The sequence below is a fragment of the Protopterus annectens genome, chromosome 9.part0, assembly GCF_019279795.1.
Source record: "Protopterus annectens isolate FY-2018-M chromosome 9.part0, PAN1.0, whole genome shotgun sequence".
NCBI classification, from domain to species: domain Eukaryota; kingdom Metazoa; phylum Chordata; order Ceratodontiformes; family Protopteridae; genus Protopterus; species Protopterus annectens.
Genome location: NC_056743.1, coordinates 897,269,630 through 897,287,415, shown reverse-complemented (window position 1 = coordinate 897,287,415; position 17,786 = coordinate 897,269,630). Strand labels below are relative to the sequence as shown.

Here is a 17,786-nt window from a genome sequence, read left to right as displayed (position 1 = left end):
TGTCCTTGCATACTAACCCTACTTTTATGCCTAAAGTTATTTCTAATGTGGCCTTAAACCAGTCTATTCATTTGCCTACTTTTTATGCTGATCCCCAAAATAAAGGGGAAAAAGTTTTGCATTCTTTGGATATTCACAGGCAGTTACGCTATTATTTGAGCAGAACTAAAGAGTTCAGGCAGACTCAACAGTTATTTATTTCTTTTGCTTTGGGTTCACAAGGGAAAGATGTTTCAAAGCAAACTATTTCTAAGTGGATTGGCCATTGTATTGCTTTTTGTTATTCTCATCATGGAAAGGATGTTCCTGCTGGGATCAGACCTCATTCCACTAGGGCTACTGCCACATCTACTGCCTTTTTAAGGGGGGTAGCTACTAAGGATATTTTGGAGGTAGCTACTTGGAGTCCAGTGCACACTTTTACTAAACATTACCATCTCCCTCTTTATTCCAAGTCTAGGGCTGGGTTTGCCACTGCAGTCTTACAGGGCATGTTAGCAGCTCCTAATGCTTTTTAGTTTGCCAGCCTCCCTTTACCTTTGCTTTGGGATTCTACCCACAGGTTATGACTGCAGCAATGTGAGACGAAGAACATAGTACAGTTTTGTACCTACCATAAATGTAGATGTTCGAGGATCCACATTGCTGCAGTCCAATTTTCCCTCCCTCCTTCCCCCCTATAGTTTGGGGTTGCTGTGTTTCTTTTGGGATAATTATTATTTTCTCTATGTTGGTTGTTGGGTATTTTCTATTTTGGCTATGGACTTTCCTTTTTAGGCCTTCTGACATCTGGGGCAAGAAAGACTGAGGATATGGCGTCGGTCATGCGCTTAAGTACTACTGCGTACTGACGTCAGCTCTGAGCGACCATGACCGACGCCAGCCTAACACTTTGGTATTCGTGCCGACCGAGGACAGCGGACTACCCACAGGTTATGACTGCAGCAATGTGGATCCTCGAACATCTACATTTATGGTAGGTACAAAACTGTACTTTCGCAAGTGCCTGTCGGCCGACTCCTGAAATTTTCGTTTTCGAGTTTCAGAACCGAAGTCTTAAACTAAAAGCTAAGTACCCCGTTGGGGAAACTTTTTCTTGCTCTAATCCGATGTCCATAAAAGTAAATAATTGCATTACTTGTGGAAAGCAAATACCTCATAAAGATTTTCATTCGTACTGTATTCCTTGCCTAGGCCCTGACCACGACGTACCTCACTTTCGGTTTTGTGCCTTATTTAAACCATGAGCTATCCGTCGTCGGTATATTTACACTTCTAAATAATTTGGTGCTCGGTTCAATTATCCCGATATGTCTTCAGTAAGCCATCCAACTACTGACATTCTGAAAAAACACAAAGATAGAGACAGAGACAGGCTGCCGAGGTCCAAAGCTGCTGACGACGCTTCTCCTGAGCCAGTCGCCAGTTCGCTGGTACTCAATGACTTGCTTTCGCAGCCCCTGATACCTGCTACTTCAGAATCGCAGGCCTCTACTGAGACCCATTCGGAGTCCAGTATGCTGCGAGATACTTCTTCGACTGTGGAGCCTACGGATGTCTCTACCTTGGATGGGTCCGGAGCTGCTGTGCAGGCACCTGCTTCTGAGGGTGTATTCAGGCCTACTGACTTGCGAATTAAACCAACTCCATCTTCTTCAAGGCCTAAAACTCGAACCATGCCTAGAAAACTGACGCCCAGACCGCATGGTCAGGCCTCTATGCCTAAAAAACAAATGATAAGAATGGCTGAAGACCTTATTACTTTAATCAGGGGAAGCCAACCTTCCCCCTCTAAGAGACCTAGGACTGAGTTTTCTTATGATACTTCTGACCAGGATTCTGAATTTTCTGTTTCCTCTGATGACTAGGATTTACCCTTATCTACCTATGAGGATTCTGATGCTGAGGACTCTATTCCCTCTGCATCTCCCTCGGAGGATTTTTCTTTTGGCGAAACCTTGCATACCCTCAGGGAACATTTTCATTGGGAAAGTCCGGATTTCTCTGATTCTAAAGAGAGACTTGGGGATTTCTTACTCCTGCCCCAGCACAGGACTTTAGCCATACCTCCTGTACTCTAGACCTTGTTGATGATGCCTTTTCGGAATCTAGCTTGGCCCCTGACTCTCTACTTCCTGCTCCCAGAAAACCTGATAGATATTACAGGGTCCCTGACTCTCATAAGTTCCTTTATAAAAATCCTACTGCGGATCCTGAGACCATTTCACAGGGACCCAAGGGCATTAAAGCTACTACTGCCAAAAATCCTACCCCCTCTTATAGAGACTCCAGGGCACTGGATAGATGGGGTAAAAAGGTATACACTTTTGCAACTTTGGCCATTAGGGCCTTAAACTGCCAGTTTCATATGTTAAAGTATCAGCAGCATATTATTGGATTGCTTAAACAGAAAATGATGTTGATTCCTGATTGTACTGAAAATAAGGATATACAGGATTTACTGCATTCAGCTGAACAAGTTGGAAAACATACTTTGCAATGTGGTTTTGATTCACTAGAGGCATGTTGCAAGGCTGCTGTAACTGGGTGTGTACTTAGAAGGCATGCTTGGCTTAAGGAGCAAGCCTTGCCAGATCATGTTAAAGCAAAATTACTGGCTGTTCCCTTAAACCAGGACCGCCTGTTTGGCAACAAGGCAGAAGAAGTTCTCAAAAAGATGGAGGAAAAAACTAAATCTATGCAAACTGTTAAAGATTTTTTTACAAGTACAACCTCCAAGGTTTAGTAGGAATTGGCCTTCCAAGAATTGGTCCTTTCCTGCCTCTTCCAGACCTTCTCAGTCCAAACTCATATCCAGCAGAGCTTCCAGGCTTCAGTCCCAGGGTACGCACAGAACTAAGCAGTGGGGGGGGGCTCAACTTCCAAATCTGGGGGAAGTAAAACTCCCCCCCCCCCCCTATGGTAAACTGTCTCAATGACTTATTTTTAAAACTGCCAAACATTTCTCAACTGACTGCCCCTTTGGGAAGAAAGATTGCTCTTCATGCAAAGAACTGGGAACTCATTACCCAGGACAAATGGATTTTAAATATAGTGTCCCAGGGATACAGGTTTCACTTCCACACTTTACCAACACCAAGCGGGTGGCCAGATCTACCCCCAAAACAGTGGGCAGAGGCCCAAAAACAAGTACTTTCTTTCTTAAGCATGGGGGCTATTCAGTTGGTGCCAGAAGAGGAAAAGGGACAAGGTTTCTACTCGAGACTTTTCTGGTACCCAGAAAAGACAATTCATGGCGACCTGTCCTGGACCGGTCTACTCTAAACACCTTCTTGGTGATTCCAAAATTCAAGATGCTGACTCTTCATCAGTTGCTCCCTATGCTAGGCAAAGACACCTGGTTGGCAACACTAGATTTAAAGGAAGCATACCTGCACATCCCAATCAGGGAATCTTGTAGAAGATACCTACGCTTCAAAGCAGGCTACACGCACTATCTGTTCTCTGCAGGGCCCTTATCTACTGCGCCCAGGGTATTCACAAAGTGCCTAGCTCCAGTCATTGCATTTTGCAGGTAAAGAAATACTCAAATAAACCCATACCTGGACGATTGTCTAATTCAGGCAGAAAGCCAGGACATACTTTTGAATCATCTGGCATTTGCACAAAGGGTGCTAACCTGTCTGGGGTACACCATAAATGAAAAGAAATCACACCTGGTACCCTGTCAACAAATTATATTCCTGGGAGCAAGCTTGAATACAACTTCAGAGATGGCTTTCTTTACGCCAGAGAAACAAATTCATTTGACAACCTACTTCAAACAAGTGGCTACAAAAACCCTGCTATCTGCAAGGCAAATTCTACAACCCTTGTGGTTCATGGCCTCCTGCATTCTTCTAATTCCATATGCAAGACTGCATATGAGGAAACTACAATGGTATCTAAAAAGCCTATGGTGTCAACATTCTCAGGATCTAGAAGCAATGGTTCCTATCATACCTTGCCTATGCCTAGAGTTCCTTTGGTGGGCAGAGGCCTGCCACCAGAACAAGGGATTACCATTCACACTATCATCTGCCGCCCGAACCCTAACAGCAGACGCATCAGACTATGCATGGGGGGCTCATCTGGCAGGGAAGTGCATTCAGGGCAAATGGAACCCAAGTCAAGTGCACCTGCATATCAATCAAAAAGAAATGTTATCTGTACAGAATGCTCTGACAGCCTTCAAGGACCACATTCTTCCAAGACAATTAATGGTAAAGACGGACAACATCACTCTGATGTGGTACATAAACAAGCAGGGGGGCACACATTCTTACCCCCTCTGCAGATTAGCCATGGCATTGTGGAACACAGCCCTGAGTTACCAAGTGCTTCTACAAGCTCAATTCCTGCCAGGAAAACTTAAATACACTGGCAGACAAAATAAGCAGAAACCTCATGGACCCACACGAGTGGAAACTGGAACCAAGGATTTTGAACATGTTGACAAGCAAATGGGGGAGCCCAGATATAGACCTGTCTGCCTCCCCCCAGAACTATCAATTGGACAAATTTTGCACAAGAACTTCCCACAAACAAGCTTGGAAAGTGGATGCTCTGTCCTTCAGCTGGAAAAACCTATCAGTCTATGCCTTTCCTCCTCTGCCTCTCCTCTCCAAGGTACTACTAAAGATCAAGCAAGAGAAACCAAGGACGATATTGATTGCACCAGACTGGCCACGCCAACACTGCTACCCCCTTTTGCGCAGTGTGTCACTGTTGTCCCCATGGCACCTGCCTCAGACTCCTACCCTGTTGTCTCAGCAGGAGAACCGGATTCTGCACCCCCAGCTTTAAACACTGAACCTAGCAGTCTGGCTAATTACCTAATCTCTCCTTTACCATCCCTCAGTAAACCAGTGATGGATATCATTTTAGAAGCAAGGAGGCCTAGTACTAGAAAATCTTATGCCGAAAAATGGAAAAGATTCTGTGCCTGGAACCAAGCTCAAGGGATGAGCACAGCAGTGCCCAATTTACCTCAGATTTTACAATACTTAACTGAGATGCTTCACAAGGGCCTGTCCTTCTCTTCCATCAAAATTCATGCCTCAGCCATTTCAACTAATTATAACACGGAACCTCCCCTCTTCTCTCATCCACTGCTCAAGCAGTTCTTCAGAGGGGCCAAAAACGTACGACCACCCAGGAGAGCTCCAACTCCAGCTTGGGACCTTAATTTTGTACTGGAGAAACTCAGTCTTCCCCCTTTCGAGCCAGCTGCCACTGCAGAATTAAAATTCCTTTCTTGGAAAACAGCTTTCCTTTTAGCAATTACTTCAGCAAGAAGGGTATCTGAATTACAGGCCCTTATGGCAGTGGAGCCTTTTATCATCTTTCATGTGGACAGGGTGTCCCTCAGGACCAATCCCTCCTTCATGCCCAAGGTGGTATCCAGTGTGGCCCTTAATCAGTCCATTCATTTGCCAACCTTCTTTCCTAATCCACAGAACAAAGGGGAACAGATACTGCACTCATTGGATGTGCACAGACAACTTAGATTCTACTTGGACAAGACTACACCTCAAAGGAAATCTGAACAACTGCTGGTGGCATTTGCTGCAGGGTTAGAGGGGAAGGCTATTTTAAAGCAAACCATTTCCAAATGGATAGGCCATTGCATTCATTTCTGCTACAAGCACCATGGAAAAACCTATCCCACAGGGGATCAGACCCCACTCAACCAGGGCTGCATCTACCTCTGCAGCCTTTCTCAGAGGCGTCCGGACCAGGGACATCCTAGAAGCTTCTACCTGGAGTTCTGTACATACTTTCACCAAGCATTACCATCTGCCATTTTTCTCTAAATCCAGAGCTGGCTTTGCCACTGCAGTCTTGCAGGACCTTATAGCTGGTCCTAATGCTATCTAAATTCCTCCTCCCATCCTTAGCTTTGGGAATCTACCCAAATGTGATGACTGCAGCAGTAAAACATGAAGAACATAGTACAGTTGTGTCACTTACCATAAATGTAGATGTTCGAGTGTATTCACTGTTGCAGTCCTGGTTACCCCCCCTCCAGCCCCCTTACCTTTTTTGGCTATACCTCTACTCTCCTTTACTATCCTCAAAAGCTTTTTGGTGTATTTGCTTTTTTGTTGGAGGTATAACCTCGTATATTTATAGATTTTATGGCTTCCCTTAGGGGGTACCTGACATCTGAGGCAAGAAAAATTGATGTAATTACGTCAGCTGCATGTTTTTATACCCCTGACGACCTGACGTCACTGAAGAAGAGACAGCAACAGACGCAGGACCCAAGACTTTGTTAATCAGGCCTACTGAGGGCTACTGCAAGCAGATAACCCAAATGTGATGACTGCAACAGTGAATACACTCGAACATCTACATTTATGGTAAGTGTACACAACTGTACTTTTTTCCGTGTTGTTGGACTTGTTTAGTTTAGTCTTCTTTTCTCAACATTAACTTAGTGTAAGGCTCACCTTTATGTCCTAGAGGTTTTTCTCTCTTAAACTAATGTAATGATTAATGTTTCTGTTATCTGATTACTGAATGAACACGCTTACTGTTTTGTGTTTTGGCAGATTCTCAAACACATCACTGCACTCTCAATAGGGACTTGCCATTGGCTCCATGTAACTGGTACAGATTCCTATCTGTTCAACTTCCTTCTTTTCAGAATACTAAAACTAAACTACTTCCCACCCTTTAGAATTAAGCTGCCATTCAGGGAACAATCCTGTTCACTAAGAAATAGCCAGTTTGATGATGATACTTTACTTTTGAAGGGTGGCCTGATTAGTGTAAGGGAAAAAGCGATTTCACGACTATGGGCTACCTCTTGGAATCATTTTACAAAGCATTAGCTACTCTGAAAGTCTCTATGGGGAAAGAAAAAGATTAACAGAAACATCTAATGTATGAAACCATTTGCAAGTGCTTTAGGGACAAACCTACTTAACTTTATGGCATTGCAGTTGCATATCTGTATCAAACTGTAAATTCTTTAGATAAATTGTGCTACTAAATGATTTAATTATTGTTTAACTCATTTGAAGCTCTTCAGTGTCAGTTTTTTGTCACCTATGGCCAGTTTATTTACCTCAACTGTATAATTTTATCTGTTCATTTCAGTTTGTTTTGCTCTGTTTTACGTGCTCATTTGTGTGTTATGCAGTCTTCTTTTGAGCCTGGATCAGGGCTGAAGAGTGTCTGAAAAACAGCACACTTAAATACTACAGAATCAAACAAAAATGTATGGTTTGAGCAACATCTTTCTGAAAGGCAGGCGATGCAGTAGGTAGGATGGATTGACTTAAGAGTAAAGCAGACAAATAGGTTACTGTCATGGCACTTTGTTTTTGTTACAGGTGAACTTAGCTTCTCAGCTCTTCATCTCTTTTTATATGAAATCATGTTTGTTTCATTTAGAATATTCTAAATTTCACTAAAGTCTTATCTTTTAAATTAGGCTATTTGTCTCAAAACTCTGCCTCAGCTCCAGTAAGGAGTCAGAAGTGAATTCAGGCAAACACTTGATTGCATTTTAAACAAGAGTGCATCTTCTTGTATAGAAGAAAATTTTGTATAAGTGAAGGCAAATTTAGTAAAAAGGTGTTTGACAAAGAAATTAATTCAGGTAGTATTTTGTAAACTTGGCACATTTTTTTAAACTTGTCTTTTTTTTGTCCCTGTTGCCCGACAGATCATCTCCTCTCTCCTAGTCATTGACCAATTTATTCCCTCATCTTTGAGGGCAGAAATCTTCTGAGAAAAGATATTTAGTCAGGAATCAGGGGTGGTGTGAGAGTTTTTCGTATTTCACCCTATCCCTGTACACATGGAGTAACAGCCCAGGGGTTGGATGTGAAGTAGACAAGAAGGACAATGCTTGTGTTCCCTGTTATCCATCAGGGAAATGTGAGTATGCCTCAAGTACAAACACCTCCCACTCCCATGCTCACTCGTTCTGCCAAGCCATTAAATGCCAGGGCCACTGTTTGAAACTGGGTTTCATGGGCCATAGTTGGGACTTTAGCCCTCTGGGCCAGTGGTGCATGCTGGAAACCTGTGTCTTGCTGCATTTACAGTACTGTTTCAGTACTGAGAAATAACAAGATTTGTTGAAGCTAACATAGCTTCTTGGAATTACTTTGTTTCCCAATGCCAAAATGCATAAAGTATGTGTGACAGTAAAACTATTCTAGTCAGAATCTTCTAAAGTTAACTGCTAAAATCTTATACATGTACTGTATAAAATGCACTAAAATAAAGAAATTTAGTGTCCAGAGCAGTACTGTAATTCAAATCCTTGTGTAGAAAGGCAGCTGTTAAGTATGCTGTCATAAGACTGCATTTGCTATTTCACTGTGATGCCTTCTAGCAAACAACCAGCTCCTTGACACAACAGGAATGCCTCTGTTCATGATAAATACAGCTTAGGTTTGGAAGTGACTGCTGACTGTTAAAGTCCAGATGGAAAAGGAGAGAGCAGTAAGCCAGAGATTGCTTTTCGGGGGAGGGGGGCTGCTTGTTTGATTTTTACTTAAAGTGGGATGGTTTTGCTTGCCACTATGTATTATACATGGGGCTGCTGCAGCTTCATTTGTTCAGGCAATTTCAGAATTCTAAAAAATAAAAAATAGAAAGTGGCCAGTACGGGCTTAAAAAAAATCTTAACAATAAGAAATAGAAGAGAAATAAAATGCAGCTGGAGCCAAAGTTATTATGAAGCACAACTCTTCTTATGCCAAGCAAGGCTTCATCAGGCAAATCAAAACAAGTAATACAGCCTAATTACATGTAAGAGATGAAAGTGCTAGCCATGCTTTGTATTAAAGAACAGAGATTTAGAAAAATAACAGATACACAGTAGAATGATGTGACATACATCAAATTGCTGGTCTTTGTTCTTGGGTACCTAGTGAGAGCTTTACGAGGTGGGGTGATCATGAGTTATGAGGAGGCAGAAAACAGTACATCCACAAGTTTGAATGAACACAAGCAAAAAACAAAAGAAAATCTGTTGTCTTTTTACTACTATTGTTAATTAACAACTTCCAAGTATGATGCCTTTGCTTGCATAGTTATTGGTGCACCTGTTGTGTTAATTTCTAGAGAATACTGTTCATACTCAAATGTTTCTTCATTATTATGTAATTTCTTTTTCAGTAACAAACCCATGTGATCGCAAGAAGTGTGAATGGCTTTGCCTTCTCAGTCCCAGTGGCCCTGTCTGCACCTGTCCCAATGGAAAAAGGCTCGATAATGGAACGTGTGTTGAGATCCCGTCACCTGCAGTCCCCACAGGCTGTACGTACTCTTGTAATAAGTAGTATATAAAGCTGTCTGAAGAGGTCACAGTCACAGTCATTCAGTGACAGTTAATAGTTATTTCGTAGTTTTTTACCTTTAAGGTGGTAACCCTTGTTTATCTGTGATGGAAATATTGTACTAGGTGAAATGTACGACTGGGAACGTTAGGGTAAATATTTTAGCAGGCAGCTTCATGACATTGCAGTTGTATTTTATTAATACATTTAGTTATCTAGCATAACCCTACTGAGGCATGCTACTTGTAATTCCGCTTGTCTGTTGCCTTCCATTTTATTTTTCTTTTAGTTTGGTTAGAGGTGAAGCGCTGACAGGATTAGTGACAAGTTCTAGTTAAAGCAGCAGGTAAGTTGTAGTGACTTATCTTTTCTCTCATATTTTGTGCCTTAAGTAAGGATTACTAGAGGGATTTGTAGAAAATTGCACTAAGACTTCTTATTAATTCAGAGGAGTTAAGATATATCAAATGAAATTGGAGAGAGGATGACCCAAGCAGCATTAGCTGTTACCTGATGGCACTGTTGATTACAGACCTTTTGTATTCTGAGGTGCAGTCCAACCTATCGTTACACACATTTGTCTGAAATGAACATCAACTTAACTTTTAAAACAACAGCTGCTTTGCTGACCTGGTAGCCTGAGGGCAAGACTTCCCTGCTCCATGTATACTGGATTCAAGTAGCAGCCCTGGTTTTGGACAGTCCAGTCAGAAGAGGAGGTTTTGAGGGACATGCTATTGTGTTTTTTGAGGCAGTTTAACTACTGTGAAATCATTCTGTTTTGAAACATGTTGGGGGTAGGTGGGGGTGCTCCAGTCGTGCAGTAGAAGGGTACATTAAGACAGATGCGTAAAGGTGGTGTAACCAGTTTACTATCAGTTGTGCGAATGACAAGCTGTTGGCACGTATGCTGGCGAAAATCAGATTGTCGTTTACACAATGCCAAGTATATGGGATAGTCGAGCACACTTATGCAAATGCAATAATGCATTCGCATAAGTGTGTTCGACAAACTGTATGGAGATCGCTATACAGTGGGGATTGAAAATTCATCCATATCCCCACTGTAGTGCGATCTCAAAGTTGGAATATATTATGTATGTGTGTGTATACATATATATATATATGTATATATGTGTATATATATATTTGTGTGTGTGTATATGTGTATATATATATATATATATATATATATGTATGTATGTCTATATATCTATATATATATATATATGTGTGTATATATATATATATATATATATATATATATATATATTACAGGTGTGGGGGTCGCAGCCCCCATGGGGGGTGTAGGGGGGCAACATGATGTGTCCTATAGGAGGTTGATTTACATCAACTCCTATACGGATATCACATGAAGTTTTCGGTGACAATGTCGTCTCAAATGTGTCGATCATTTGGGTCGGCAGTCTGTAGCAGTTGAGATTCTGGGTTTGGCGGTTTACTTCGATATTGCGAACGGAATATGTTTAGGCTTTTGCAATATTGATAGTAAACCAGTGTAACCAGCCCATGCTCAAAACATTACACCTCTGTCCTCAGGGTAGAATGAGAACAGAAGATTATGTATAGTAAGGAATCCCCAAAACTGCAGTTATTTGATTCCAAGCCTTTGGTGTCCCATCTCTTACATGTTTGGAAGGAAGAAATAGGCAGCAGTGGACATTGATCTCATGCTGCAAAACCTGTGGTCAGCACAGAGTTGGGACCTCTTTACTGCGCAACAGTGTACATACTAAGGAAGCCACATGACATGCTTAACACTGCACATGTCCACTTACAGAAGGTCAAGCACACACCACGGAAACCATGAAAGGTTCAGACACAGAAAGCCTAAAACACATGAAGTTGAAAATATACATAGAATTTTTTTTTTATTATTAGGAAAAGTAAACAAATGAGCTCTGTTTCTCTCTGTCTCTGCATTATGTGACTGCTGAATGGAAAGTGGAGTTCCTAGGAGCTCATGCTCCTCCAAACCATTTTAGAGTGGGATTCTGTCACATCAAGGGCATTACTTAGGGTCATGGGGTATGTGGCATCTTGTATTCCGATGGTGCCTTTCATGCAAGGAAACTGCAGTAGTACCTCAGAATTAGATGTTGTCAGCACTCCCAGTCTCTGTATGTCACTGTCCCTCCTCTTGTCCTTTATCAGAAAAGGAGATGTCATGGTAGAAGAGCAGATGTATCTCAATCCAGTAACACCTTTCAAACTAGCCTAGGGGACTTGATCCCTTACCATAGACCCCTTGTACGTTGCTTGGTGGAGGGGACGCATACAGGTGATCTGAGGACCCAGGTCATGTGGGATGACAATATCAAAAGGAGGTAATAGGAATTATTTAGAGAAGTTGACAGGTTAAAGTGTTGCAAAATAAGGAGTAATCTCACAGAAAAGAAGAGCAACTGCAGAGTGCTAAAGAGAAAGTAAGGGACTGTTTGATATAATATGTATGTTTTAAAAAGGTTGATGCGAAGCAACCATTTTTATATAACAGTTCCATAGCACAAAATCTTTTAGCACAACAATTTAAACAACAGAAAGTAGAATTACCAAACTTAGGGAGCCTGTTAGGAAAATCAGAGAGAGCCTTTAGAGGTGTTAGAGATATTACAAAACTTTTACAATAATCTGTGTAAAGCAGAGTTATGTGGAAAGCAAGAAAAGGCACAAATGTAAGTATTTGTGGAAGGCTTAATTATGTCACAGTTAGAAGAAGATGAAGCTCAACATTTAATAGGTAATATAGGAAGAGATGAGATAAAAATGGTGATATATAGTCTAGTAATAGGGAAGTCTCTTAACAGCAAAGATCTGCAAGGTTTTATATAACAATACTTCTAAAAAAAGGGGAGGGGGAGTACCAGCATCTTGGAAAAAAGCTGTAGTGGCTGTATTACCCAAAGAGAGTGAAGACCCTTCAGTCCCAGATTCATATATACCTCTTTCAGTTATAAACCATGATTGTAAAGTGTCTATACTAGCTCAGAGAATGGCAGATGTGTTGACAGAATTGATAAGGATCAGTGCATTTTTGTGAAGGGGAAGCAAACGTTTGACAACATAAATAGAATGGTGATGATCCAGACGAAAGCACATAGTAAGAAAATGATGCTATTCTTAGTAGTTCTTGATGCAGTGAAGACATTCAGTAGAGACACCTGAGATTTTATGAGTAGGAGGACAGTAGCATTTGCATTCCTTGATAGAGTGATAGTGTTAATTAGGAGGATTTATAAAGGCTTGGAGACGAGAATTAAGGTGGAAGGGTACCTTTCCAACAAGCTGTTTTTGAACAGAGGAACAAGGCAGGGTGTCCTCTTTCCCCTTATTTACTGTATATTTAGAGCCATTAACAAAGAAAATAAGGGAGACGCATTCAAAAGTATAACTTGTATAGTAATTAAGAAACGTTCCCTTTATTTGCAGATGACATTATTTTGTACTTAATACATTCAGAAAATGTTATCTCAGTGTCGTGGAATATTTTGAGATATTCTCAGGTCTTCAGGATATAAAATAAAGACATAGATATGGCTCCCGTGTATGCATCAAAGTCCAGAAAGTTTAGGAATTTTGCTTGGCAGTGTTTCCACAGGTCTTTGTATGCCACAAGCAGACTAAAGATTATTTTTCCTCAGGCAGATAAATGCTGAAGGTATGATGGGAAAGATAGTTAATTGGGAACATGTTTTTTTGGGAATGTAAAGAGTTGGCAGATTTTAAATTTCATGCAGAATACTTTGTCAGAAATGTTGGAGGAGCAAAGGGTTGTAAGTAAGGAAATGATTCTTCTGAGTTGAGATACAGGATCTGAATTGCCCAGACAAAGTAAAGCTTTACCGAGTTTAATGGTATAGGCTGCCAAAAACAATGAGTAAACAATGGAAATCGACATTTAAGCCAACTGTAACTTAAGTATTGAATATTTAAAAGGATTTAAAAGAACTGGAAGTGGAATCTTTAGAAAAGAGAAGGAGCGAATTGCGTGGAAATAAGTGGAATGTATTGAAACAATGCCATCAAAGTAGTGTTCAGGAGTCTGAGTGAAATTTAAAGGAAGCCTGGATTTCAGTAATTTATGTAATGTAGTGAATGAAAATTGTTAAAATGTATACTGCATGAAAGTAAAATAAATGTTAGCTTCGGTTGTTTTCTATTACTCTACCTGTACGTTATTTTTTAATGTAATGTTTAATAAATAATATCAGAAAGAGGCACACAACCATAAAAGATTTGATGACTGTAACACTAACACTAAATGTAAAGAGCTGCACAAGAATACTAAACGCTGACTGCCACAAATATCCGGAGAAGACGCTTCCCAAAAAGAAAGTAACAAACTTTAATGTAAAATATAAAGGTAATAAGAATAAAAGTTGAGCGCTTTCACCCATTACAAATGGGCTTCATCAGAACAACTGACATACAACTCACTATCATTACTATTTGGCGCCAAATGCCATTTAAAAAAAAAAAAAAAAAAAAAACGCTTAAAGGAGCCTACTTGCAATGATGCGCAGTTGTCAGTAACACGCAAAAAAGTTTACATCAGAAAGTTGATAACTATGATAAAACATACACTGATGCTTATATGAAACCATTACAACCTAAATTACTTACATATTAGTACTGTATGAAAAATATATGAAACATTTGTTTAAAAATACAATAATTAAAAAAAGTCTTATTCACCCCACTGTACATATATGTATTGCTGAATTGATACATTCATACAATATGCAGAAAATGTACAATGAGTGTATATAACATATTATGTACAGAAAAATATGTACATAATAATTCTGTAAATAATTATGTAAGAAAAAAATGTTTAAAATTGTTAAGGATATCCTTCCTATAAGTACCTTTAGTTAGCAGCAGCTGAGACTATAAGTGGAAAACTAAAGTAAAAAAACACTAATTAGCCTGTAGTGGGATAAACAAACCTAAGAACCAAGAATTCTGATCCCTTATACATTACAACCTTCTTTTCAAAATAGGTTTAATGGGTATGTGATCGTTAAGACCTGGTAACGTGGAAGCATCTCTATACAATTGCCACCAAACTTCTTTATATCCAAGTGTGGCCTTAATATCCCCTCCCCTAGGGTCTGATTTAACATTTTCTAAAATTGCAAACCTAAATTTGTGTGTATTTCCACACTTTTCAATGTGCCTATATATAGGGCATTATTCACATATTTCTTACTAATACTATAGATGTGATCATAAATAACGTTTATTCAAAAATCTTTCTGTTTTTCCTGTATAGTACCCTGTGCATACCATGCACCTGGCTATGTATACCACGTACTTAGAATTACAATTGCCCTGCCTGAATCTGATATGTGTTTTGTTGATATTATCTAATATTAATTTCGAATCCTCCATAATAAATGCACATTGATTACATCTTCCACATTTTTTCGTGTGTTTTACCACTTCCTGGGGCATGCCTTCAATTTTATGTTCTAAATAATTCTTCAAGTTGTTACCCATCTTATACACAAACAAAGGTCTATTACCTACTATGTCTTTAATGTCTTGATCAGTCATACATTCCAGTTCTTAGTTAAAATGTTCTTAATTTTATTGACATGAAGTCCATACTCCAAAATACAAGCCCGTTGGTAAATCTCCCCCTTAATGGGTCCAGATCTATGAAAACTTTCAACCCTATTCTCTCTTTGTTTAATACGCAGAAGGGGTGGATATTTTTTACCCCATTTATCGGTAATGTAAGACTTGACGTTTGTCGTCCTCTTTGTGCTATATCCCCTCTCTTGAAAAAGACTAGTAATAAAATTAATTTCTTTCACCATGTCTGTGTAATCAGATGTCATGCGGGCTGCTCTAATACATTGTTCCTTATAGATGTTGTATAGCAATTTCCTGGGGTGGTTACTTGTATATTCCAAATACCCATTTGAAAGTGTTTTTTCTGTATATACGGGATTGAAGACCATCGTTTCCTTTAAATATATGTGTCTAGGTATGCTAATGCTACCCTATTACTAGTATGAGTAAATCTTACAAACTCACTGCTGTGATTCAAATAATGTAAGAAAGTATCTAAACAATCTAAACTACCATCCCATAGAATGTATATGTCATCCAAAAACCGTGAGTAATATTTTATATGCTGAAAATAGTCACTGTTAAATACCTTGAATACTTCCCAATCGAGCATAACCAGGTTGGCAAAGATGGGGGCACACGCTGCCCCCATCGCTACCTACCTGGTTTGGCGATAATGTTAGCCATCATAGTAAATATAGTTGTGTTCAAGTATCAGGGACATACAATCCAAAATCAAACATGTCTTGTCCCAGTCTAAATTAGCATGTTTTCTAATACTATTACAAAATGACTCCATACCTTCGTGCATGGGAATGCATGAAAGAGGTCTATAACATCTATCGTAGCAAACACAAGATCTTCCTTCCACAAATGTATTGGATAATTGGCTAAAAATTCCCATGAGTCTTTTACCATATACGGATTTTTTCCATACAGATGTTTAAGCCATGTATCAGTAACTACACCTAAGGGGAATGATTTGGATTGACTATCAGAAATAATCAGACGAAAAGGGGGGGGGTCACTGATGTCTTTGTGTACTTTAGGAATTCCCACTAAAGTGGCTAATCGAGGATACTCCACCTTAATGAAGTTGTATATGTCCACTGCAGTTCTGTTATCAATCAAAAATTCTTCAATATAATAATCTATACGCTTATAAGCTATGTTAATTTCATTGATTGATACTGTCTCATAATTGCCAAACAGCTGTAATATACCGTACATCTTGGTGGTGTATTCAAGTGTGTAATAAATTACCACACCTCCCCCTTTATCTGGCTTCATAACTCGTATAGTAGAGTCTTCCCTAAGTTCTTTTAAGATGTTTAATTCATTAGTGTTTAAATTACTGTTGTTATTGTGAGATCTTTGGAACTTGTACACCTCTTTGGTAGTCAGCTTTTCATATGTAGCTACACTGGTGTGCATAGGAAGTCCAAAAGAATTTTTCTTCTTAAGCATGTTTCGACCACTATATGTGTGTTCGTTGGCAATATTAACCCTGTCTTTGAAAAAAATAGCTAGGTTAATTTTCCTCATGAACAATTTAATTTCACTTAAGCAATCAACTAGATGAAAATGTGTAGTGGGAATGTACTTCATCCCTCGGGGTAATAGGTCAAAATGTACTGTATCAAAAATTAGGGTAGTATAATTGTAAATTTTTTAATTCTTCTAACTGTGTGTAACGCCATCTACTGTAATGTTGTTGTCCATAATATTTTTAGCTGTACTAATGTCCTCACCATCCGTTCCTACGGTAATACATGTACTGGGAATAGGGTCTGTAATAGTCAACTGTCCCCCCTCCTCCAGTACTGCTCTTTGTACCGATTCAGAGTCGGGGGATGGTGTTGGTCTGATTGCCACTCCCCCTCCCTCCTCCACTTCGGATGTTGGTCTTGTTTCCAACCTCTCTGAAAATTTAGTTTGTCTCCCTCATATTTATTAACAGTCCCATTAAGTTCATTACCCTCATTCCAATCCCTATATCCATTTCTGTACTGGGATCTATAATTTCTTTTACTGTCTTTGTGTTTATTCCAAACATATGCTGTACCCCGCTTATATTGCTCTACATCTCTATTGATTTTCTTGCTTTTTTTATCATGAATTTTTTTGTATAATCTTCTCAGCATAGTTAAATTGTTTACTATATAAAGTCTCCCACTGCACAAATAATAAATAATTAATAATAAAACTGTTAAGTTGTTCAACTTCATTCATAATTTTACACATTTTCTCATCATTAAATTTCATCAAAAGCTTGATAAAATTAAAACCAAATTGATCAAACAGGAGATTAAACCCCCCCTTGTTATCTTCCGTAATATCTATCCCCATAGGGTGTTTGAAAAAACGTAACCCCATGGGTACTATTTTCAGTGTTAAACATTTATTAAGATAGGCATTGTCTAACTTAAGACCAGCAATAATCTGTAATTTCTTCCCAAGGGAAAAAATGTCTTTAAGTGTACCCTCTGATTGAAGTACAGAACAACTGGGCTCAGTTTTGTCCATAACAAGTGTATTAAAGCCACATTCCATCTGAAAAAACTTATTCAAACATTTGTCTGTGTTACTTCTGTCACTAGAGTCGGTCTGAATATAGTATTCTGGACCAACCCCCAGAGCATCTGACATTCCATCACAGGAAAATGTTTTAGCAAGTTATTTGTCAGAGCCTCCTAAGTGGATGCTGAGTCAGGATGTGTTCTTGGGTCTGATCCACAGGTGCAGTTTGCTGGAAGGTAGACCTTTTTGCTTCAGTCTGAGAGCAGACAATTCAAGATGTTTATTGTAGAGTAGGCACTTCATGAGCATGGAAAACAGAGGAGTTCTCCATTCCAGTGGCAGGTTTGTTTAGCTTTGCTT

General features: G+C 39.5%; 1 protein-coding gene across 1 annotated transcript in view; it reads left to right on the top strand.

The window, feature by feature from the left end:
- LRP1 (LDL receptor related protein 1) overlaps positions 1 to 17,786 on the top strand; it is a 2,772,300-nt gene that overhangs the window by 2,586,595 nt on the left and 167,919 nt on the right. Inside the window, exon 81 of the mRNA XM_044083629.1 lies at positions 9,145 to 9,285. Within this exon, the coding sequence (XP_043939564.1) occupies positions 9,145 to 9,285 (141 nt within the window). The remainder of the gene's footprint in view (positions 1 to 9,144; positions 9,286 to 17,786) is intronic.